A 26624-nucleotide genomic window follows, 5' to 3' on the forward strand; every position below is an offset into this window, starting at 1 on the left:
CGTTCATTCGTGTCCGATAGGTTCTATAAACAGATCACATTTTTACGCAATAAACACGTACGATGGTAATTTGTTAAGAAGAAAAAAACGCGGTTACCAGTGGCTTTCGAACTCAATGAACATTATTCCATTATGCTTTACCATTGCACACGCTCGCCGTCGCAGGGAAGAGGGTGGCATCATGGAACCACCAACAACGCCAATCGGTCGTGACGAGTTGGCCCTGCGACGACATCGGTTCTTTGCGGAGCTCCTGAATGCGGCCCATGCCGCAGTCGAGCATCGGGTGCGGTTTGATCCGCTCGGACCAACTGTGGCGACGGAGGACAGTACACACGAAGCAGGTTTGAATTCGTTGAAGTGAAACTTTGCTGGCTTGTTAGGGGGGAAATTTATTGTTTTGGTTTTCGTTCTATACCATTCCCACACAAAAGCGTTCCCCATCCCATGTTGAGTGAGTTTTCCACTTCATGTGGTTACTTCTTTTTTATTCGTTTCAGCTGAGGATATAGCCGATTACGCAAATTATTGGGAAAAGGCGGCTTAGCGCCAGCGTAAGCCGATTGTGGGAACGCTTTTGTTTGACTTCTTTTATTTCTCACCTGTTCCAGATATGATTTGAAAATTACTTTCTATCAAGATAATATATTAATTTACGAATAAAAGGATGATCATTAAATCGAATATATAGTCCACCGTTCATTGTTCTCAGTAATAGTAAATCAGTTTCCTACGAAGCATGACAATCGTTTAATCTAGTCAGATGACTAAGACATGATTTGCTTATTGTATGGGCAAAATAAAATCTTCAAAGCCAGGAAGTTTTTCTTCATTGGAAACTTTTCACATTATAACTTTTTCCTTCTAATAGTTTCCTTAATTTTGAGATGAAAATGTGAAAACAAAAGTATTTAAGCTCACCTTACTTTGGTGTACCAAGACATGTCGTCAACGAAATAAAAACTATTTTTCAGTATTTAGACATTTTGATTTATTTTTATTCTGAGACCCAGTACTATTCTAAATTTTATTTGAATTTATTAGTTATTGGGTGATCTTTGGAAAAAGATCGATCTTGACGAATCGATTTTATAAACGGCGTAGGGATCGAATCATTGATAAAATCGGTACCAAAGAATCGATCTTTGAAAAATCGAATGCCTTTTTTCCAATTTGTTTACTCGTGTTGTCTTTTCTTTAAACACAGGATAAACATTTCACATTTCTATTCGAACACCAAAGGCATTTTATTTTGATTTTCAGCATGAAGGTCAGCAAAAACTACCCCAGAAAAAAAATATTTTCCAGGGCATTCATCTTGTACCGTCATGGAATTATTTAATAAAATAAATTAATTGAACATTATCATTATTACCATCCAACAACTAATATCCATCCGTACCATACCACATGACCACTTGTTTGTAATGACCTAGCTTACAAAATTGATTCTCCTAAATTTTGACATAATGAACCAAGTATAATACATTTTCAATTTAATTTTTTTCCATTTATTGAGATATTATTCTATCAAAAGTGAGTCAATAGATGTACTATTTATCAAATTACTCAAGAGCCGTTACAAAATACTAATGTGTTGTGTGATAATATTATATTAATAGGTAGCATGTAGTTGGTTCGCTCTGGCTGCAAAGCTAAAGAAGTTTTGCGTGTCCAGCAGCTACATAATTTTGTTTTTCACTTTATTAACGAATCTGGATACGAAATAAACAAAGATGTGGACTCACAGCATGGAAGGGAGGATGTTATTGAGAAAGACTTGGTTATGGAGGATAGAAATTTAAGAGACAATAATATTCTAGGTGACACTTTTTGACTTGGTTCACTCTGGCTGTACATTTTTTTAAATTTTCTCCGATCATAACACTTTAGAACAAGCAAGAAAACAAACAATTGAACAAATCTCGGATATTTATCAGGAGAACGTAGATTCGCCGCCGTATCTAAAAAAACGTAATCCTGCTGATTCTCAATTTTGGAAGAAAAAACCACGTAAGCGTAATATAAATGCAGGCAAATCATACATCAACATACGAGGGGTGGTAGTTGCGGCTGAGAAGATTCAAGCCAATTACTTCTATTATTGTCCAAAAATTGTTCATAACAAAATGTCTTTTGAGCAACGTCTGTGAAATTTCAAACAGTTTTACGAAAAAGCATCGTGAGGAACACAAACAGCATTTATTGCCAAATCAACTCGTATTTCAATAGTTCAACGGAGGAACGTTTTCTATCCAGATCAGTGGGAGAAGTTGCCTCATCTTGTAAGCAAAACAAGAAAAAGTTTTTTGTCACTACAATAATAAGCAACTATTTTTTCTCCACTGAAGCGTTGCTAAAGTTATTTATCAATAGAAAAAAAGATAAGAACAAAGACAATGTGAACTATCTAAGTATGAAAGTAATTTTTGTGGTAAAATCGAAACCCGGAATACATATGTTTAAGTATAGTTACGGCCCAGACGATCCATTCTTTGAGTTAGACATGAGGAAGAGATTAGGAGCCCTTCACCTTTTTTAGTCAAGCCAAAATGTAACTTTTACATCTAAATGGGCCAAGTACTTTCCGTGCGAAGTACAACGACATCCAACATCTAATGAAATATGTACCTCCTGTAAACCATGAATTCTTCATGAAGGTGGTTCCCGATTATCAAAACACTGTTGATATTGATTACGACCTGATCAGCGACGAAGAATCATAAGTTTTTCTCAACCATTTTAATAGTATTATTTTAGTAATAATTCAGACTAAAAATACATCCAACCACACTGAACCGAAACCCATATTCTTTAACTTTTATTCTGCCAAAGTGAACTGAGTGCATGCGTACCAATACTGAAAGTAATTTTTTTCAATAATTATGCGTTATTTTACAGACATTCATAGTCTCAGTGCTTTGTAGACATCCTGCTTGTAACACTTGAGCGATAAAATAATAGATTTGATCAACTACGGCCAATTAGAGGGAGCCCAAACTTCAAATTGAAATATCTCAAAATAATGTTTTTGGCGCTTGCTTCGTTCTGGCAGAACTCCGACCAAATATCGATCCATGATCGCCCAATCCTAGTACAGGGCGGAGTCGATTATATGCAGTCTCGATGGAATTATATGCAGATTCCATCGAGACTGCATATATGCGTATAAATGCAGATTTAAGATGGAAATTAGCAAGTTACAACAAAATGACGCATCAAGATCACCAAAATTATAAAATTCGCGTAAATTCGAATGTTGCGATACGTTTTGAACAGACCTCGTAGATCAAAAGTTATGAACTTTTGAAAAAAAAATATTTTAGGAAAAAATTGGAAAAAATATCTTTCGGACCACCCTAAAATCGAAAATAATAATAAAATAAAAAATACGGGTCTAACATTTTGCGATAAGGAACAAAACTATTAATTTTAACGAAAATCGGAGAATCACTACATCGGTTTGTCATGGAGAATGGCTATACACAAATATTATACACAAATTCACCTCTCGCTTGAGTAAATGCTGTACCAGTATGGGAGGGTAGCACATTTCTTTGTTATTTTTATGCTAATTTAATGTTATAAATCAGGTTGTCAAAAGATGTACTACAAATTAATTTTGGGTGTAGTGTTATCCAATCCAATATTGGAACCTAGTTTTCTGGATTGAATTTCAATAAAAATTAAATCTGAATAGCGATGGTGTTATGAAAATTGGATAACTCTACAGTTGGATCAGATGTCGATATGCTCGACCCGCAATAAAGCCATGGAATGCCCACAGTATCGTTTTGAACCCAATTGAAAAATTGTGGGCAATCATCGGCAATAACAAACAAGCCTATTGTGCAGCTCTGTGAACGGCGATAAGGACCCACAGCACATACATATCATCGACAGCATACCAAAGTGTCTGAAATTGGTAATTGAAGCCAAAAGAGGTCACATTGACTACTAAATATTTGTTGTTGTTTGTTTTTCGTTGAAAATTTGATGTTTTGTCATACTTACTGAACTATGTATTAAATAAACGTTTGTTACTTTATTGTTTTTTTTAATCATCAACGATGTTTGGGGGCAAAATGAGGGCAAGTTCCCCTTTTTGTTTAACTTACAGGGTGCCGGGGGACAAACAGATCATAAAACACGTCTCGCCATGTTTTCGTATTTCCCTCCCATTAGGCTGAATCCTAAGTAAACAAAGTTGACACGATAACGATTGTCCGCACCGCATCGATTTCAATCTAACTTCTTACACGTGTTTTTTCAATCATCATTCTCGATTTCAATCACCTTGAACTGGGCTACCACCATGTCATCGATCAGCACAATTGTGATTTGGTACCATTTTGACCGGGGGGAACATGCGAAAGAAGACTTCTCCATTCCATCTTTTCGGGATCGGGTTGACTGTCATATCAGCTGTTCGGAACCGGAACGTGTGAATGCGATTTTATAGGGTAATAACTCGATTTCTAATCGTCTGTTATGAGTGAAATTATGAGGGAATTTAAATGGAGAAGTGTTTTCAACAATAGGCACTGAAATTTAGCACATTCGAAAAACTTTCTCTTGATTCTGAACCGCACGTTGTATTACACGAAACTTTAGCTAAATTTTAATAGATACTCGATCCATTATTGCGAATGATTTCGATTGAATGTAGTATTAATCTGGAAAATCATAGCCATAGTATTTTCCGTTCTCGATTTATCTACTTTCCAACACTGCGATATCATATACAATCGACCTATGTTCGTCCATATATAATAGGGTGCCAACTAATGTATGGGAAAAAATCGACCCTAAAGTTTCAAAAAGTTACCCTATACAAAATGTTCACCACCTCGAAAAAACCCTATACAAAATATCAGCTCCTAAGGGAGAGTGGCGCAAAGCAGTCAAAGTTTGAGTTTTTTGAAAATCGAAAAAATCGGGAAGTAAAGGAAATCTGGGTTTTCGAAAAAAAAATTTAATGCCAAATGTCTTAAAATTGCACGTCGAGATCTAGTGTCATCTTGAACTTTTTTTTGTCAAAAATCGACGTTCTAGGACTTAGTTCTTTTTCGGAGTACGAAACGAAAAGTGTGGTTTTGGGTGCCATCTCGATTTTTCATTCGGAACTTGCTACGAAATGTTGATTTGCACGATAATATACCCTATGCGAAATATTAGCTCATTCGGACATCATTTACTGGTGTCGCAGACGTTAGAGTTTCGGTTGGGCGAAAAATCACAGGAAATCGGGGTTTTAAAAAACAATGAAGCCAAATGTCTTAAAACTGCATGACACGTCGAGATTTAAAGATATAAAAAAAAATTGTCAAAAATCGTTTTTTCAGGCGGAAAAATGGCAAAGTGCCAAAAAAACATTGTTTTTGACAAAAAAAATTCGAGATAACTGTAAATCTCGACGATTAATGCAATTTTAAGACATTTGGCATCAAACTATTTTTTTTAAACCCTCGATTTTCGGTGATTTTTCGTTTTTCAAAAAAACTCAAATTTTAACGTTTGTGACACCTGTAAATGAAGTCCGAATGGGCTAATATTTTGCATGGGGTATATTATCGTGCAAATCAACATTTCGTAGCATGTTCCGAATGAAAAATCGTGATAACTATGTTTATTGGCACTCAAAACCATACTTTTCGTTTCGTACTCCCAAAAAAAACTAAGTCCCAGAATGTCGATTTTTGACAAAACAATTTTTTCGAGATGACACTAGATCTCAACGTTTCATGCAATTTTAAAACATTTGGCATCAACATTTTTTTTTAAAACCCCGATTTCCTTTACTCCCCCTTTGGGTGATTTTTCGATTTTCAAAACACTCAAACTTTGACACCTTTGCATAGGGTGTTTTTTCGAGGTGGTAAACATTTTTCATCGGGTAACTTTTTGAAATTCGAGATGACCATTTTCATTGGCACCCTTTGAGAGTTTATAAGTGGAAGAGAGAGCTCCTTGAATCATAAGTGTACCTGTAAAATTCCGACTCATTGTTCTCATGTTTGGGCTCCTGTTGCAAATTGTGCCAGTAATGTTGTCTTGCCAAATTAGGATTTCCTGCTCTTTGTTGTTATCAGAACTGTATGAATATTCGCTATATTGATATACAGACAAACCTTTTTTTGTGCGGGGTATAGGGACCACACAAAAAAGTCGCATAAAAAAAATCGTGCAAAACTTCACCAGCAGCTTTAAAAAATCGTGTTCGGTACACATTTTGAAAAAACTTTTTTTGTGCGGTAGTTGTCAAATCCACGCCATTCACCGTTCAATTTCCTTTTGGTTCCCTGCTTTGCGATGGGACTCTTTGCCTTTTTGGTTGCGCGTGGCTGTTTCGTGCTTTTAGTTGCATGTCGAAACGTGTTGCTGCTTGATATCATGTCATGCAAAAACTTAGAAAAACTTAGAGCATTTGATGAGAGGAGAGGAATGATTAGAGAAGTGAATAATTGAGACGCAAATATGCTTTTTTCGCACTGAAATGCATATAAAAAATCGAAAAAAACTAAATGGACGATAACTTCGTCAAATATGCTTCTTTTCATACACCGCACAAAAAAAAACCGCCCAAAAACAGGTTTTACTGTAATGAATACATTCAAATGCTACCGTTTTGTCTCATATTCCGAACAGTCTCGAATTCCGAACACTCCATTTTTAAATGTAAATTTACTAAACTTTTATGTTCTAAATAATTGAATAATGAAAACACAGATATTCTTTGAGGTATAGGCTTCATTTTAACATCATTTACAGGTATCGATACAGCCTATGATTCATAATATTAAGCATTTGCAAAAAAGTGACAGTCAAACCAATGATGAAATGTTGGCGTTAGCAAATTCTGTAAAAAACAAGCATTGTTAATTTTTCAGTTTTTGTAGTTTTTTCAACTATTTTGTTTGTTGTTTTCATGTTAAGTGCTTGGAATGGTAAGAATCTACAATAAATAGATGAAATGAAATGATGAAGAATGAAGATTTCTGCATAAAATAGAAATTTTCATTAAAATTAGTGTTCGGAATATAAATCAAGTTTCGACGCATGATTCAAAGTGCGAACACTTCATTTTTAAATGTGAATTCACTGAACTTTGATGTTATAAATAATTTAATATTCAAACCCCTGACATTCTTGAGGTTATAGACTTCATTTTAACATCATTCACAGGTATCGATACTGATATAGCACCCTTGGTCCCGAAACCGTGTAAAGTATAAGAAACAAATATAATCAATAATTACGAAAGCCCAATCCAATTTTTTGCTATATTTTTCAAAAAAAAAGCTAATTGACTTTAATTTGATATATCGGTCATATGTATCGGTCCAGTAGTTTCAAAGTTATGATATTTTTTTGTAAATTGCATTTTCGCTGTTCGAAATTTGAGACAAAAGTGTTCGGAATATTAGTCAGTGACAAAAATTGTGTTCGGATTTTGAGACAAAAGTGATTAACATTTTTTTTTTCATCACGAATATGTATTTTTAAATCAATTTTCTTGTAGTCAAATGAAAAAGAAGGCTTTATTGTATCCAAAAATCAAATTAATTTCGCGAAAGAGTACCATTTTAAGTAATGAGACACTGTTTATTGGCTTAAGTGTTCGGCATATGAGACAAATCGGTTTAATGAATGCATTCAAACGTATTAGAAAATAAATTTTATTTAAATTATTGTACAACTCCAATCAAGTTATCGAGTCAGTAAACAAATAGATTCGTTCGAACAGCAATCGTAAATTGGACAAACATATAATTATACGATCAAAAGCCAAATGAGGTCCAATCTTCTAGAATCTATATAATCGAGATTTTAGAAACTGCTTGAATCAAATAGAACACTCAAAAACATTTGAATATCCGTCTCTTCTTGATATTTTAACGATAACTGGAGGACACGACTCATACATTTAATAATTAGAACCACCACCTATCATGAACGTATTTCCCACGCTAGTACACACCTATCTACATATATCATCACTAATTCGATTAACGTGTGGTTTGTTATCGCTCACCTGCCGGTTGTAAATTAACCCGACTATATGCGAGTACATCACACCACTTACCCTTAACTCACCGAAGAGAAAATTATTACCACCAGCAGTGGGTGAATAAAGTTCGATTCCCGCCTCATGTAACGTGTAATGTCACCGTTCCGGAAACGCTTGGTATTTAACTGGGTCGGTGGCGTTATTTGAGAATCGACCTTAATGAGTAGATGCTGCACTGTTTTGCTGTCCTGTACGATGTGACGCTCCAGTACAAGGCTGGAGGTGATGTGTTAGCTTTTTAACCAGAAAGTGTCACTCTTGATCCGAAGCAATAATACCAGATGGATAAAAATAAAATTTCCATCCATGTTTTCGCTCCCCATTTGCCTACCACCACCTCGAGGCATCACTGTGGGAGAATGTTTTTTGTTTTGCGAGATGAAACGACGCGAAGTTTTTCGACGTGCGAGATGAAATGTATATTTAGCTGATGAATTGTTTCTTAACTGGGCATTCGTACATCGTTGATCATTTTCCCATCGGGAGCACGTTTTTGCCAAACATTGTTGTCTGGGAATTGGGTCAATGTTTCGATCTTTGTGTAATTTCTTTTTCATTGCATGTTTTATATGAAGTTTAATCACCAAATACCTTTAGATTGTATGTGCGTTTGCACGTGAATTGAAACGATTGATGACGAGGAATGAGTGCATCAGAATAAGACAACTCAATTTTTGTGACGATCAGTGTGGTGATGGTACAATGTCTATGTGCACATATACACATTCCGACGCGAAAAACTGACAAATTTATTCTTTTTTTTTACGACGACATATCAACGGACCGGGATATGTATCGAGCTCCAAGCGATGCTAGAAATATTCTCTATTCGGTTCCGGACACAGCAAGTTTTCCTGGCTGTGTCAGCCATTAAAAAACAAAAACTATGTGTGAGTTTGCATCGTCTGCTGGTTTAGATGCCATATATTGTCTCCATGCTTGTTCTTCCCATTGAAGGGAATTGAGTTATAACAAATCCATTGAGGGGTTCAACATTTGACTCCGAACCGTCGCCAGTTCTAATCGATAGTTTTTTTACTGCGTGAGAATTCACTCCAGCATTCCTTCGTAAAGGGTGTGTCACATCAAATTGCATCACGGAAAAAACGCTGTAGTAATTCGCCCAGTAGACCGATCCTTTTGAAAATTTTAGACAGTAAAATAAAAACTATTAAACAACTTTTGGCATTTTCTTTTTATTCATACTTCGAGCCCAAGTCCGTATGCTCGCACCTCCCTCTTAACCCCGTCCATAAGGTTCTGTACAACGTCAGATTGTAGTTTTTTTGAACAGAAATCCATTTTCTCTTGAAGTCCGCCTCCGATTTGACAACTTTTGGGTTCTTCCGGAGAGCCTGCTTCATAATCGCCCAATATTTCTCTATTGGGCGAAGCTCCGGCGCGTTGGGCGGGTTCATTTCCTTTGGCACGAAGGTGACCCTGTTGGCTTCGTACCACTCCTACACGACCTTTGAATAGTGGCACGAAGCGAGATCCGGCCAGAAGATGGTCGGGCCCTCGTGCTGCTTCAATAGTGGTAGTAAGCGCTTCTGTAGGCACTCCTTAAGGTAAACCTGCCCGTTTACCGTGCCGGTCATCACGAAGGGGGCGCTCCGCTTTCCGCAAGAGCAGATCGCTTGCCACACCATGTACTTTTTGGCAAAATTGGATGGTTTCTGCTTGCGAATCTCCTCCGGAACGCTTAATTTGTCCTCTGCGGAGAAGAACAACAGGCCCGGCAGCTGACGAAAGTCCGCTTCGACGTAGGTTTCGTCGTCCATTACCAGGCAATGCGGCTTCGTCAGCATTTCGGTGTACAGCTTCCGGGCTCGCGTCTTCCCCACCATGTTTTGCCTTTCGTCGGGGTTAGGAGCCTTCTGAACCTTGTATGTACGCAGGCCCTCCCGCTGCTTGGTCCGCTGGATGAATGAACTTGACAAATTCAGCTTATTGGCGACAACCCGGACCGAACTTCTCGGATCACGTCTAAACTGCTTGACTACGCGCTTGTGATCTTTTTCACTGACGGAGCATCCTTTTTTGCCGTTCTTCACCTTCCGGTCGATGGTTAGGTTCTCGAAGTATCGTTTTAGTACTCTGCTGACCGTGGATTGGACGATTCCCAGCATCTTACCGATGTCCCGATGTGACAACTCCGGATTCTCGAAATGAGTGCACAGAATTAGTTCACGACGCTCTTTTTCGTTCGACGACATTTTTCCAAATTTACGAAAAATTGACAGTGAAGCATGGCCAACGTGATCTATACACTCTTATCTGATTATAAGCGAAAGCTGAAGATATAATTCCTAAAAATTAAATTTCTACAGCGTTTTTTCCGTGATGCAATTTGATGTGACAAACCCTTTATGCGACAACTATGTGAACGAAAATTTGGGTAGATTGTATTTTGGTTGGTATTTTTCCAGTATTCACATTGGATAAAACACTTTATATCATCGATAAGTTATGAATGGCCTAAATTATCGGTTATCGAACGAGATAAACATCATTTGGAGGGTTTAATGTGGAAAATGGAATGGAGCTGGGGATAGCCCAACCTGAATATTGATGGTTATATATGGTTATATTTTCTGAATTGTATTGTTCAATTCCCAATCGGATTGTTTCGTGTTAGAAATTTTCTTGACATTCCATGAAATACATACGTAAAAATTCTATGCTGTGGCACAGCCAATCCATTTTGCTCTGTTTTTTTTCTATTATCTTGTTTAAATAAAAAAATGTTTGAAAATTAAACAATTGAGAAATTTTCAAGCATTAGCTAAACGCTGGAGTCGAATTAACCTTGGAATTTATTTATTTATTTATTTTTATTGTCGTCAATCTAAATTGTAGACCGATACATTCTTAATACTACTTAAAACTACTTACTTAAAACTAAAAATCTAAAGAGAGCTGGCTGGATAATTTATTCGTTTAATTTAAAAGACGATTTTAACAAGTTACAGAATCAATTTTTTTTATTTATTTATTTATTTCGTTAAACCAGCGTAGACTAAATATGCTGCCCAAATATTACAGTGAAATTTAACGATATCTTATGTTATTCAGATAGTCTTATAGGCATATGGAGGTTTTAGGGTGCAATAAATGCTTCTATGGTTGTTAGACTCTCCACCCCCCTCTTTAAGGGGGGTGGGGGGCTCTATCATACAAATCAAACACAAATTTCTGCATTACTCGAGAATTATTCAAGCAAATGAAGCCAAATTAGGCATATGGAGGTTTTAGGGTGCAATAAATGTTTCTATGGTAGTTAGACTCTCCACCCCACTCTTTAAGAGGGGGCTGCCATACAATTGAAACACAAATTTCTGCATGACTCGAGAATTATTCAAGCAAATGAAACAAAATTAAGCATATGGAGGTTTTAGGGCGCAATAAATGTTTCTATGGTAGTTAGGCTCTCCACCCCCCTCTTTAAGAGGGGGCTGTCATACAAATGAAACACAAATTTCTGCATTACTCGAGAATTATTCAAGCAAATGAAACCAAATTAGGCACATGGAGGTTTTAGGGTGCAATAAATGCTTCTATGGTGCTTAGACTCTCCACCCCCCTCTTTAAGGGGACTCTTTAAGCAAACGAAACCAAATTTGGCGTGTGGAGGTTTTAGGATGTAATAAGTATTTCTATGGTAGTTACACACTCCTTCCGCTCTCTAAGGGTGGGCTGTTATTCAAATAAAACACAAATTTCTGCATAACTCGTAAATTAATCAAGCAAAGGAAGCCACTTTGGCATGTGAAGGTTTTACGGGGCACGAAACGTTTCTATGGTGAATACACTCCTACCCCCTTCTCAAAGGGGGCTGCCAGACAAACGGAACACAAACTTCTGCATAACTCGAGGTTTTTGGGTATGATAAATGTTTCTATAATGGTATGACACCCCTCCCTCATCTGGCATGAAGAGGGGCTCCCATAAAAATATTACACATATTTCAACCAAAAATATTCCAACCAAACGGAAAAAAGGAAAATTCGGAAAATTAAGGAAAAGAGAATTATGTCTGAAAATAATCTGATATTATAATGATGAGTTTTGTTAGAAACTAGGAAGACTAGGAATTTTATAGTAAAAGGTCGAATAGAAGATCAATCAATGAACAGTTCTGCGATTGCACCCATGAACTTGCTCATAGTAAGAAAACGTGAATGTTTGAAGGTATTGATAACAAAAATCAAATTTTGGGCGGGACGAAGTTTGCCGGGTCAGCTACACTGAGAGAAATAATTAGTAAATATAACGAATTTTTTGGTAAATACTACCAATCTATAGTCATTTTCGACCGTACTAATAAACACATATGTCAAGCAGAACCATGATTCGGAAGCCCAATATCGGCTACATTTTCTCGCCAAAAATGCACGTATCAGAATTATATCCTTATTATACCTCCGTATTGCCTTATGGGAACAATGAAAATGGTTAATACGCGCTTTTCTCACCAGTTTTCAGATATGACAATATCCAAGCTTACTAATGTTATCGAGTAAAATATACTAATCTCTGGTAGGGATGCGGGTTTGTTGACAATATGTACAAAAAATTTGTACATTCTACTAATTTTGCATTACCAAATGTATTTAGTAGTTTTCGACCGAGGATTTTTCTAAGGGTAGTATAATAATATAATATTGAAATAATTCTATCAAACGGAAATCGTCATTTGAAAGAAGTGCCGTGAATGTTAAATTATATCGCGGCGGTTTCCGGCACGATCCAACAATTGACTACAGCGAACTGTTTTTGTATGATTCGAGTCCATCGTTGCGCTAAATTGTCATTCGGGGAAACCAGGACTGTGTTGTGCAGATGGCAAATTCAAATTTGCCTTTAAATGATTATTGTTAAAAAGTAGATTGATTCCAATATTTAGGGAAACATTTTCCCTAACATACTTAGATTAATTCGACAATTTTGGAATTACAAAAAAAAAGATGTAATGATGATGGTTTCGCCTCCTTCCCCTACAGAGGTTTGAGCAAGACGAATTATCTGAAAGATATTTTTTCTTAGTAGTGAAACCAGTTTAGCAAAAACTTCTGAATTCATCTACAGATATAAGTTAAAAAATTGCAATGTCGGAAGACAAGCCAATACTCAGTATTGTCCGCCACAGAGCCGATCCCGACAAAGCCCCTGCAGCCAATCGGTCCACCAAGGTACAAGACTTAGAAGTTTGGCTAAGATGAACTCAACATCCAACATGTTCCCGATGTAAAAACCATCGACCCTGTTGTTAATGTCTTATTTTTATTACCCACCCATGGTTTTGCTCCTGAAATTTCCTTCGACTTGCACTGTGGTCACGCGTATTCTAGAGCTTGCCCCTCGGAATACATTCAAGGCGTGTTGTTTGGCTTAAGAAATCTCAACTAAGTATTAATAAATGACGCTAATTAATGCATACGTTGAGACGGCAAGAGTTCCACAGGAAACGTTAACGCCATTCAAAAAGAAGGTTTTGCTCCTGGTCGCATCGTGGAAAATCATCGAATTATCATATATTGATAAGGTAACTGCGAGTTAGATAAACAAATTAAGAAAATCTTCGGTTATATTTTTTCACTTCCGAAACCTTACACTAAATACCGTTTTCCAGTGTATTTACTGATATGAAAAAGACCGACAAGTTGGGTTAAACGAACATATGGTTCTGGTACGACAGACATGTGACAACCCTTGTTTATTTTTTGCGCTTAAGCAGAAACGTAAACACAGAGAAAGAGAAAAAGAAAATAAAGTGAAGAAAAATAAAAGAGAGAAACAGAGAAGAGAGAGAGAAAAAAAGAGTCAGTGAAAGTGAAGAAAGAGAAAGAGAAGAGACAGAGAGGAGAGAGAGAGAGAAAAAGAAACAGAAGAGAGGAGAGAAAGAGTAGAGAGATAGAGAGAGAAAGGAAGGTAAAAGAAAGAAGAGAAGAGAAGAGAGAGTGAGAAAAGAAGAGAATGACAGAAGAGAAGAGAAGAAAAAGAGAGAGAGAGAGAGAGAGAAAGAGATAGAAAAAAAAGAAAGAAGAGATAGAGATGAGAGAGAAAAAAAGAAAGAAGAGATAAAGATGAGTAACATCCGTATCTCTCACGCTCAAGGTCACGGGTTCAATTCTCACTCCCTACATTCTTCCAAAAATTGAAGTTAAAGTGACGAACCAGCCAAGTGTTGAATGTCACAATAATTTAAAGTTATTAGCATTCAAAATGGACTATAATAGAAAAGAGAGAGAGAGGGAGAGATAGAGAGAGAGAGAGAGAGAGAGAGAGAGGAAGAAAGAAAAAAAAGAGAGAGAGAAAAAAAGAAAGAAAAAGCGGAGAAAAAGAAAGAGAAAGAGAGAGAGAGAGAGAGAGAGAGAAAGAGAGAGAGGGAGAGAGAGATAGAGATAGAGATAGAGATAGAGAGAGAGAAAGAGAGAGAGGGAGAGAGAGGGAGAGAGAGAGAGGGAGAGAGAGAGAGAAAGAGAGAGAGGGAGAGAGAGAGAGATAGAGAGAGAGAGAATGAGAAAGAAAAAGAGAGAGAAAGAGGAAGAAAAGAGAGAGAGAAAGAGCGAGAGAGAGAGTTTCGGCTGTCCTGCTTTCGGCAGCTCACACTAAATACTGCGTCCGATTCTCGCTTTGGACGAAATACACATTGCATACATTCTGGAATTCCTCATATTCCTTCACACATTCTGGGAAAAATAACAGTGTTATTTCGAGAAACCGTGCAGAAAGACTTGAAAAAACGTTTGCCAATGCATTGTTGTATCAAATGTCACATAATCGGTGTACAAAGGGTACATAATCGGTGGCCATGGAATTTGAAACACCAGAGAGTAGGAGTTCAGTGGAGTGCGTTGAATATGCCTGGCGTAAGCCGACATGGCCGACATAGTGACAAATTCAGACACACACTACTTGATATGACGGTTAGCGCTTCTGACATTCAAAAGTATAAGGAAAAAACGAAAAACATAACGTATTTTGGGGTATTTTGCGTTTTGGAATTTTGTTCAATATACCGTCACCATAGGCACTCAGATGACATTTGAATTCCGTGTTGAAAAAAAATTCTCGGTTTCGTCCAAAAATGAGCCCATTTTTTGTAAGAAGTGAAGCTCTACCAAACCATGTGTCATCGTCCGGAACAAGTGATTGTGGATGGGTGAGGTTCCAAATTTTTTTCCAAAGTTCCTTCGACAACTCGGCTTAATTGTTTCAATTATTGTGGGCATCGTTCAAGTAATGTAATAATTGCGTTAGGTTAGATAAGTTTATACATTTGAGCGAAAGGACACGTAATGATTTTCTGAGGGAAACGGTTGCGCTTCAACATGACTATACTTACAAGATGGTCCAATGCGATTTTAATACTATTTACGCGATATTTTGTAGATGAATAAGAATATGCTATAAACATCTATTTTTCTCTAAACAGTTCTCAACAGTTTAGCAACATGAACCCAAACGTAATCATGATGTAATATTATGGAAGTGTATCTGTTCGCATATTCGGTGTATTTTTTGGTTCTATGCTGTGAAACTCACCAATGATAGTTTAACTTCGTTACCCCGTGGATGAAACCCTCTTGACCCTACCAAACGCAAGGCATTACTTAGGCGTCTCGGATATTCGGTTTTGATTAATTTGATCTAATAAGCCTGAAAACTGTCCAATCCATAAAACATTAAACAACTTTTTTTCGAAATAAATGTGTGAAGTTTATTTAAAAAAAAAATACCTAACAAACATTGTGCATGACCCCGGATGACTTCTCGAGAGTAGTATTTCTTTGCATCGATTGCTGAAAATTTTGAATGCATTGGAAAAAATCTTCCCCTGGATTGTGTAGTAAACACAACATTGCAAATTCCATTCAAACCTTACCTCAAAAGTGGGCATCTCTCCAAAAAATGATTCATTTGAATATATTAGCCCTTGTTTGTCACCTTGTAGCACTCGGGTCCCACACATTTAGTCACATTTTTCTGCCGACGCGTGTATATACTTAGCTCTCATCCCAAGAATAGTGGACAACGCCGCCTCTAGAGAAGACTGCGGTCTCATTTTGTTAACTGTACACAAAAATTGGCCTGTGTGTTTGCAGCGAACAATTTGGATTTGCCACAGCGCCGAGGCAAAGTGTCGCCCAATTCCGATGTGATCCAGTGTGTATACACTCAGCGCGTGACGCATTTCGGGAAATATCCGGAAAGACGGTGAAAAGCTGACGTGCGAAAGTCAGGCCTTTTTCAACTACTTCATGAGTGTGTCTGTATACTTTGTCGGTGGTGCAGTTGCCAAATACCAAACCGCGCGCGGGTGTTGCCACCCGATGGGTCACTCCCTTAGTGTCTGCTTTGGGCGAACGTTGGTCATAAACGATGTGAAGAACTGTTCTAATCCAGGTAATTCGCGATAAGTAACGCTCTATCGTCAGCTGTTTTCAAGTCGCGGATGCAATTGTGTTTATATTTCAATCGTAATCGCAGCGATCAGAGTGGGGGAGTATGTGTCAATAGAAGGTGCCGAAATTGCCCATTCGAAACATTCATATGTATCAGCATGTGTGTGACCAATATAATTATATGCTTGAAGAACTATTTCTAGGAAATATAGGACTGATGGAAGCATAAGTAAAGTATAACAATGTGAATCGAGGCACTTGTATTACGAAATGTAGTTTTATAAATCGCTCCACATCATATTTCCTTTTATGTTCAGCATAACATTTGTGACCATCGTGAAATATTCACAGTTTTGTTTATGTGAAATATCTGAATAAACCTCAGAAGAACAATCCCCTCTCCCAAAGTAACTTTCAAGCATCACTTACTCGACAATTGTATGCAGTTGTCCTGTGTGTTATTGTTCTTCCGCCAGTTATGATTCGTGCACCGACTTCCTCTTCGCAGGAACCCCACCGTGAACATTGTCACCACCGGCATTAAAAAAAATGAATGGATGTTTCCAACGCTTGTTTAATTTTATTGTCGTCTCCTGTGCAATAACGATATGTCGCTAACAGATATTATCTCATCTTGTCTTGTTGCTATGATTTTACAAGTAAAGAAATCCACTTACGTTCCAAGTGAAAATTGAAACATGATTATGTATTCATTGATTTTGTTTTGCCCAACAGATTGTGATCCTGACTTGAAAAACTCCCCCGCTCGGGAATTGGAACATCTCATCGATCGTCTCGAGAGAATAGTAGATCGTCTAGAGAGGACAGTGTCGGCACGAGAGCTCGAGGAAACCCGCCGCATTCTGAAGGACGTTTGTAACGCGGGAAAGACTATATGCTCTGGAACGACAACCAACACTGAGGAAAATACAGGAACCGAAGAGGACGAAAAATTGCTTGACTCCAATTCGAACAGTGATCTGCCAACTGTTCTTCCTTCGACCCCGCCTCCATCAGCATCTTATTTGCACCAGCAGTTGGACAGCCTTGAGGCGACTCTTTTCCCTGAACTGAGCAGTGTTGAAGCATCGGTTGCTGCCAAGGATCAACCTCAACCTGAAGTCGAACAATCGCAAGATACCATACCAACAGTAATTTCGCAAGTAGTGTTAGATAAATCAATAAGTAGTAAGAATAGTAACAATCAAGAGCCAACTTCAGTATTAGAATTGACCGATCATCATCCGCTACCGGACAACGATTTCTGCGGCCCAATCGACGCAACCCAAACAAAAGTCATGAGCGTTAATGCGTACGAAGACATCGTTTGTGGCCCTTTGGCCAACTTCCTGGGTCTATCGAAGAAGATTGGAGGTGATGTGGCCGCACAAGCAGACCTCGTTAAGCAGGCCTTCGAGTAAGTATCAATGTTGCACCACAAAAAGAATGTCCGTTTATGATCATTTTCATGTACCCGTCAGAGTGCAACTTTCCTTTGTACGAACGGCCGCTGAGTCGAGCGCTCCGTCAACCAACGACCTGCAAAGCCTGCTGAAGCCAACCTCCGATCAGATTGCCGCTATCCAGGGTTACCGCGAAAAGCACCGGACATCGCCATATTTCAATCACCTGTCGGCGATAAGTGAGAGTATTTCCGCCCTCGGATGGGTCTGTGTGGTGAGTGCAGTAATCTTTGTTCATGCTTGCTGTAAATGATAAGATTGGCCTGTGCTTTGGTGACTCAGGGGAAATCATCGATTGTTTTCGCGGTTGAACTGATAAGTTTAAGATACCGAAAAAGTGCCCACGAATCGCAGACGTAAACATAGTGGATTGAGCAGAATATAGACGAATTATGATTTTCCTTGAGCTATTATTCTATTCAATAGAAATTGCGATTTTCAAATTAAATGCAATATTTGTATTAGATTGCGTAAAAATGCAAAGGTCACAGTAATAATCAGTTCATACATTCGCTTCGTTAGCACCAGAGCTGGTTATTTTGATAGGTTTTCTTAGAGATGATTCTCTTACTCAGCAGTGTTGAGCCTGGCCCATTTTGAAAACATCCGTTCTCGCTCCGTTGATTTTTCATTTCTTCACTTTTTTTATCTTAAGAGGCTTTAAACTTTGCAGTTCATTCGCCTCTAAAGTAGATTTTTCAAATTTTGCTGCGCATTATCTTCGTGGATCGGAACGCTGTGCGATGTTCCTAACCGCATTAATTGATATATGTTTTAGATTTCTAAATCTAATTTGGAAGCATAATCTTAGCATTAGTGCCATCGATTGCATAGTTATTGTTAATACGAAAATATTGCTGGTATCCAAGCAGCGTCGCCACATTAAATTCTGTAAAATTTTCGGAAAAAAAATTGTATATCTGTATTTTTAGCAAAAAAAATTGTATAAAAAAACTATTGGAAAAAATGAAAAGGAAGGTTTATTTTCATTTAGAATTTATATTTCATGTTTATGAATTGTTAAAGATGTATCAATACTTTGCCTTCATGTTCTACCTCTTTTTTTTTATTTCTGTATTATAGTGACTTTCAACACATTTGGCTGGTCCGTCACTTTTACCTTCCATTTCGGAAGAATGTCGGGAGTGAGAATTGAACTCGTGACCTTTAGCGTGAGAGGTATGGATGTTACCGCTACGCCAGATCGCCTCCACTGTTCTACAGTAATCGCTCACTAACTGGTCCAGGTTTAACCGGTCTGCTTTTTAACAGGGCGAACGTTAACTGGTCCTTGGACCAGTTAAAAAGCCGAATTTCGTAAACAATTGACGCCATTTTCAAATGGAAGATTTGCTGTGAGGGGCTTCGAATGTAATTTGGAATGTTATGAAAATTGACATTATTTTCGCATGACAAAAACATTGATTAAATTACAGTAAAATCATTTCTTCAAATTATATTTCATACCTGTTGTCGCACTCAATGCGAATCTTCCATTGAAATCCTTTTGTTTATCCAATTTCATGATTAACGCGAATCAAACAATTCATTGAAGTTCCCCTCGATTTTATTTGACGTTTTACACGCCGGACCAGTTAAAACGCGAATGTCGATAACTGGTCTTCCCTTTTCGCCCAGTTACCGAATGTTTACTGTACCTCTTTATTCTGACAAATAAAAAAATGACATATGGTTCAACATTTTTATAAATCAAGATATCTTCTAGACCCAACGAAAAAATATATGAGTAAGAAGATAGATTAAAAATGCACTGTAATAAATTTAATATTCAAAATTAAATTTAAAAAAAATTGTAAATTCTGTATCTTTGCTGAAAATCTGGTAGTCTGTATATACAGATTCTGTATCTCAAATATGGCGAAAAATTTATAAAATACAGTATATTCTGTATACGTGGCAACCCTGTACCCAAGAAGAGTCTGCAAGCATACAGACTGTAGTGAAAATGCAATGCTTCACTGAGAAGTAAAATATTGCTCAAGAGAGTAAGATAAAGTGTTCTGGTTTCCGAATTAGGCTGAGTGAATTCGGGTGTTACTATTGTTAGCTTCATCCCAAAATAAAAAGTTTGTTAATCTATTTGCTTTTGATCGTAGTTAAATCACTCTAAGTTACATTCAACGATGAGTTCCAGTGAGAGCCATCTAGTTGCAGACGAATTCAATATTCTCAATGGATTGAAAGTTTCAATTTTTCCTGAATAGAGCTGAACTTATGTTTTCACTTTGGGGTGTACGAAGAGCGAATGCGGTACAAACATATAGGGTAGATAGGGGCACTATGGTTCCCCTAAGAACGAAACGTTCTGAATCATGTAGGAACATCTATAAATTATGATACATATTAAAACCTCACGATTTGAAACGTTATTGATCGATGTAGATTGTATGAAAAGATTTCAATGTGATCAAAGTGATGGGACTACAATTTTACGTTGCTCAAATCAGGAACAGGGAATATCTGTGCATCGATAGCATTGGTTATTGCCACCCGTAGAGGAACTGAATTATGCCCCACAGTATCAACATAAGCCGTCCTGTGGAATATTCCATAATGGTTATTCCTTGCTCAGCACCCAGCGCTCATCTGGCTTTTTCTCCGCATTACTAGAATTTTGAAATTTTTGGTCTGCACCTGTTGAATAATGATAATAATTTTTAGTTTCTTTGCTGCTCCTATGGAAAAAAGATAGTTACTGGAATCACTGATGTTTTATCGACGTTAAATTTTCTGGTGGAGTGTTGTATTTCTGCTATTCGTCCTCCAGTAAATCGTAGAATTTCCCCACTGCAACGCGATTGAATCATTTAGATCTAGCGGCGAAGGTTGCTCCTTGTGCCCGAAGTGTGGGTGACACTTTCGAAAACCAGACACAATGCACAAAGGATGCTTGTCACACTATCGTACTTCTTTTCGCTGCTTCGGTGGCCGCGTTCAAGCTGGTCTGTGACCACTTTTTACAATCGGATGTTCTGATATAATTCCGCACCATGATTCCACATCTAACTATTTCCAACTATGTTTACAAATTTTGACAGCTGTTTTTACAGGTTATTGAAAAAATACCTGGTTATTATGTCCCGAGCAGGTATGCCCGAACCGATCTTTTACATAGAACGGCAAAGCAGCGCAATAAATCAGGGAAAATGTTCAGAAATAATACCAGTACGAATTGATATACAGAGCAAAGTCATAAATTTCAGCATGCTTATCTTGTTAACTTATCTTGTTAACTGCTTTTTTATGTTTTTCGTGATAGTCGGTCAGTGTGATATTTCTTTCAATATCTTTATACAACAATTGAATTTGAATACGGTTTTCACGGAGATACTTAATAAGAGTATTTCTAACACAATTGTTGGCAAATAAGTGTTATTGGTTCAATGAAAAGCCCAAACGAACGGTGGCCCATTTCGCCCCGCCTGGTCATATTACCCCTATCTACCCTATATGGGGAAGCTCTATGTATTGTTAGGAAATGTCAAAATCGATTTGGACAAAATTATGAATCCAACAAAAATCAAATGTCTGGGTTTTACTCAGCGTTCAAAATAATACAATTTTTGTTACGAGACCGATATCTAGTTTTTTTTATTTATACATTCTATATGTTCTCGAAAACGTAATGCTACGTCAAAACGTATCCATGGTTCTTTAAGATATTGGCAATCATTAAAACAAGAAATTTCACGAAAGTATAAGTGTTATGCCGCAAAAGGTACAACTATTCTCGGGGCAAGACGACCACTCTCCAGATTATTGAAACAAGTAACTATTGGGCAACTATAATGAATTATTTCAGTGTATTGCATTACCCTCAATAATGTATACCCATTTTAGCGTGTGTATAGGTGAAACATCATGATAAATGACAAAAATAAGTATAAAAACGGTATGTTTTTAGGCTTTTCATAGAATTATTGGAGTACTGAGGTATTGAGTCATTAAAAGATATTATTTGAACGCACGTAATTGACGAATTCATTTAGAATATACACACGACTCGTATTATTGGTTGAATAACTCAAGGTGCATTCATGATAAATTTGATTCTTTTTTTCTCAGATGCCTCAAATAATAGTTTTTGATTATTATAATTCCATAAAAGGGTGTCCATTGAGCACGTTATAGGTAATTCAGGGAAAATTACTCATCCCACTCTTGTCACACTCGATCTATAGTACAATTTTGCCGAAATCAATAATCCTCTATACGATTAGAATAATGTGGCCGTCTTTCTCCTAGTGGTGGCCCCGCATTATTTTAGTATCACCATTTGTATAGCTTTTTTTATTAATCATATAACATTACAGCTTCAATTTTGTTTACATTGTGTTTCATTATACTCCATGCTTAGGATGGCCGTCTTACTCCGTCCTCCCTTACACCTGCAAAACATTGAAAAGAATCAGAATAAAGAGCCGAAAGAGGACAAAAACCCCGAAAAACACTGAGAAACAGATTTCGACGCTGAGAATCAGATTACTCGCTGGTTGATAAAAAATTATTCCGAAAAGTCTTTTGCTTCAAACGACGAAAGTAACTACTCCCTTTCGAAGACGAACATTCCTGGACGTGATCGATACTATTGCTTGGATAGTTCCACTGCACCCCCGAACATAAAAAATGGGCGGATTATATCTATGATATAACCGCAAGGTTTACGTGGGACTACCGTCGTCTTAGTAAACATTTGTATAGTACTGATTAAATTATCGATTGAAAACACACCAAAATCTTCCTTGCCGTCAATCCGGGCTTGACGATAGTTCGGACCGGCTCACCGCGCTTCGTCCACGACTTTTTTCGCTTGAGGTTGTCGTACGTGATCCACTCTGGCACCCATACATCCAGCTTTTTTTTGAATCCAATCTTCAGCAAATGGTTCCAAACGGTTTTATGGTCTATACCCAGTTTCTGGCCAATCGAGCGAGTGCTCACATGCCGGTCTACTTGGATGATTTGAACGATTTTATCGGTTTCCACGACGATTGACCTACCAGTACGGGGTGTATCTTCGACAGCCACTACACCAGAACGAAATCGATCAAACCAATACTTTGCTGTGCGAATCGTTACAGTATCGGGTCCATAAACTACACGAATTTTTTCGGCCGCCTTCGTTGCAGTTTTACCTCGCAGGTAGTAAAAACGTAAAATATGGCGAATTTCTTGCTTGGTGGACTCCATCTTCGACGCGCTATAACTTGAGACTGAAAAGGACAATCACAACACTGTTAAAACGACAATTGTATCACAGATTGTCGTCTTTAAATTGCCGTATAGTATGACCCGATGCGATAAGTACAACACAAGATATGTTTAAGTGTTGTCATATATTGAATTGTTGATAGCCGATGCAATGCATAGTAAAGATGTGGTTGTTAATTATGTGTAGTAGGGGAAGCAAACTTTTCTAGGGCTGGAACACACTTCTGGAACAGATGATCTCGTGAATAAATAACGGAAGCGCAAGGTCAAAGGCGACCTAACACCTAACACGATTGTCCACGAAGAAAGATAATCTGTTGCTATAGCAGTCGGAAACTTGAAACAATCACGCCTTCGACACAACACTCTCTGTCGGGGGAGAATGTTCAATCCGTAAAACGATTCGAAGAAAAACGGAAAATTGCATCACAAGCTACATCGCTTTCCCTTCTCTTCAGGGCGTTTTTCGAACTGAATCCTTGCTTACCAGCAATTGTGTTGCTGTGAGCTGCTTCGTTTTCTTGTGTACTTGATTAGTGCTGGAGGTGAGAAACTAATTGTCTGCTCACATAGGCCTAATTAGACTTTTACTGGATCATCGCATCGCCGTCAACCTTGTGAACACTGGAATGTGGCATTTTCATAATCTGTAGGAAGAAAACTCTTACCCTCTAGATGAGTCTAGAATATTTATGGGTAGGAAATTGGAACTGAACGTAGGGGAAATAGACTAATAAGCAATGGGAAACAATGCTCATTTTTATGTGATCGCATTTCGACGAGCTGAGATATGCATTATTATCTCGTAAATAATATCATGTCCACGTTTTATTTTTATCTTATTCGGTTATTGATATCGGATATTCATATCAATAATATCAATCTACAGCAGTGGTTCCCAACCGGTAGTCCGCTGATGTCGTGAAGACCGCAAAGCTTGCCCACTGAGACCGCGTGTGTCTTATCCAAATTACATTTTCCGTTCGTTCCGCTTTTGTACTGATTTAAAAACTTCAATTGCTCTGATAATCAGTTTCTGAGTTTGGAAACAAAACAGGATTTGAAAAAAGACCAAAAAACTCTGTCAGAACCATTGTTGAACATACTTTATTCGATCATCAAAATAGTTAACCACATCATTAGGGTGGCAATGGATGTATGGGAAAAATTTCATCATCGAATTTCAAAAACCGACCATGTACATTTTGTTTATTAGCCCAAATAAATTATCTGTGCAAAGTTTCAGCTCGATCGGCCATGATTTAGGGGTGCCTCAAAGCGGTCCTCGAAAATATTCCATGGAGTAAAGGAAATTTGGAAAATCTAAATTTTTTTTTTCGGTGCCAAATGACTTAAAAATGTATGAAACGTCGAGATCTGGTGTCATCTTGAAAAAAAATTTTTGGCCGAAAATCGACCTTTTGGGACTTAGCTTTGAGAGGCAATGAAGGTATGGAAAAAAATAATCAACGAATTTAAAGAACCGATCATGTACATTTTGTTTATGGTCCAAAAAATTACCTGTGCGAAATTTCAGCTCAATTGGACATGAGGGGTGCCTCAAAGCACTCAAAGTTTAGATTTTTTGGCCACTCAGGCTAAGAAGATTTTCGAGGATCGAAAATCAAAACTTTGACCACTTTGATGCACTCCTAAATCATGTCCGATCAAACTGAAACTTTGTACAAGTCATTTTTTTTGGGAAAATAAACAAAATGTACATGGTCGGTTCTTCAAATTCGATAATTTTTTGACGTAGGACTACGTCTTTCATTTCTATACCGGGGTGTAAAATCAAAGTTTCGAAAACGAAAGCGTTACGCCGGAGACCGAGATTTTGAGCGTTAATAGCTCCTAAACAACTGAACGAAATGGTATGATAAACACTTCATTCGAAAGATAAAATGTCTACGCGTTATATACTTGTTACATTTTGATCCAAAAACTTGTTTCAATAGTCCTAAAATTGCTTTCAAAACAGGCTATTGAAATCACCAATCGGTATATAAGCGAGCGGCGCTCGGAAATCCACTCAGTTCTAATTGAACAGCGATTGGAGCATGTTGTCGCTGTTGCGGTGAAGCTCTTTATTTATCATGAAAGCGCGGATGAACGGTGTCACCAAGAGCCTGTTTGTGCACCCTAGGCCAGAAGGGAATCTATCAGGAGGAGAGTGATGCCACAAACGGTTCCCTGGGAAGACATCGCTACACACACATACACGCGCGGCTATTAACAGGTGGTTATCGAGTTGGCATTAACCACTGGTGGGCTTCCAGTATCGAGGAAAATGTGGAAATATCTAATCGTTACTGAAAATAATCTGCCAGTTCCTTTGGGAATTTTCAAAATATATTCATGTGAAAGAGTTTAATTAAATGTTTTCTATCCATGTAACACTGTGACCAAATATGTTTCAATCAAGTGCTATTAACAGGTGGTTATCGAGTTGGCATTTACCACTGGTGGGCTTCCAGTATCGAGGAAAATGTGGAAATATCTAATCGTTACTGACAATAGTCTGCCAGTTCCTTTGGGAATTTTCAAAATATATTCATGTGAAAGAGTTTAATTGAATGTTTTCTATCCATGTAACACTGTGACCAAATACATTAGGTTTTGTGATTTTTCAATCAATCGCAATCAACAGGATATCTTCTGAAGATTATTCTTCCCCATCAGTAGGATATTTCCGTATCCAATATTGGATGCATAAAACCTTGTGCCTCCAACGTAACGCTCTCGTTTTCGAAGTTCTCCAAATATTCATTCATTCAGAATGAATTCAGATTCAACTTCATACAAATGATCTCTAAATCAACGATAGTCCTACGTCACCCTAGCGGTTATACCATAGATATAACCCACTTCCTGTTTTTTTTCATACCTTCATTGCATCTCAAGGCTAAGTCCCAAAAGGTCGTTTTTTGGCCAAAAATTTTTTTTTCGAGATTTTTTTCGAGATTTTTTTCGATTTTCCAAATTTCCTTTACAACCCCCTTGGAAGATTTTCGAGGATCAAAAAATCAAAACTTTGAGCGCTTTGATGCACCCCTAAATCATGTCCGATGGTGCTGAAACTTTGCTTTGTCTATTAACCTTGCATAAAATTAATTTCGTTTTTATCGTGATGTGGCAATTTTTCATGATTGTCCCATGCGAAAGCAAAACAGAAACTGATGCTATTGACGAATTTACGTTAGATTTACAACCAGATGGCGCAGCGAGTAAAATGATGATGTTTTGTTTTTTTTTTGTTATTTAGAATTATTTTTTTAATTATTATTTTATTTTAGAATTTATCTTCAAATTTCCCGGTTTCACGTATTTTTTCTATGCAAAAAAGGTTAGAGAATCGCCATTTTACAAAGTGGTATGTATATTTTGTAGAATGGCTTGATATAAGTACTGTAACTTTTTTTTCAACTAGATAAACTATGAGTAGCATGT

At 37.5% G+C, this 26624-nt stretch overlaps 2 protein-coding genes across 7 annotated transcripts in view; one reads left to right on the forward strand and one right to left on the reverse strand.

Annotated features, from left to right (window-relative positions):
- The window catches only part of LOC129775032 (adenylyl cyclase-associated protein 1), a 64819-nt gene that overhangs the window by 32578 nt on the left and 5617 nt on the right, over nucleotides 1–26624 (forward strand). For 3 of the 6 annotated variants that reach the window (XM_055779194.1, XM_055779196.1, XM_055779195.1), the window contains exons 4-6: nucleotides 166–344; nucleotides 17215–17896; nucleotides 17961–18156. In XM_055779194.1, the coding sequence (XP_055635169.1) occupies nucleotides 166–344; nucleotides 17215–17896; nucleotides 17961–18156 (1057 nt within the window). Of the gene's footprint in view, nucleotides 1–165; nucleotides 345–16164; nucleotides 16481–17214; nucleotides 17897–17960; nucleotides 18157–26624 lie in introns of those variants that run through there. The other 3 variants (XM_055779199.1, XM_055779200.1, XM_055779197.1) reach the window with 3 other exon arrangements.
- LOC129775033 (protein GVQW3-like) lies at nucleotides 21619–23378 on the reverse strand. The gene is made up of 2 exons (XM_055779201.1): nucleotides 22695–23378; nucleotides 21619–22351 (listed from the first exon to the last, which is right to left on the reverse strand). The coding sequence occupies exons 1-2, from the start codon at nucleotides 23151–23153 to the stop codon at nucleotides 22346–22348; spliced, it is 465 nt and encodes a 154-aa protein (XP_055635176.1). The 5' UTR covers nucleotides 23154–23378; the 3' UTR covers nucleotides 21619–22345.

Source organism: Toxorhynchites rutilus, chromosome 3 (genome assembly GCF_029784135.1).
Source record: "Toxorhynchites rutilus septentrionalis strain SRP chromosome 3, ASM2978413v1, whole genome shotgun sequence".
Taxonomy (NCBI): domain Eukaryota; kingdom Metazoa; phylum Arthropoda; class Insecta; order Diptera; family Culicidae; genus Toxorhynchites; species Toxorhynchites rutilus.

Coding starts and splice junctions, on each gene's coding strand:
- LOC129775033 (XM_055779201.1), bottom strand. CDS start 23,153: ATGGAGTCCACCAAGCAAGAAATTCGCCATATTTTACGTTTTTACTAC.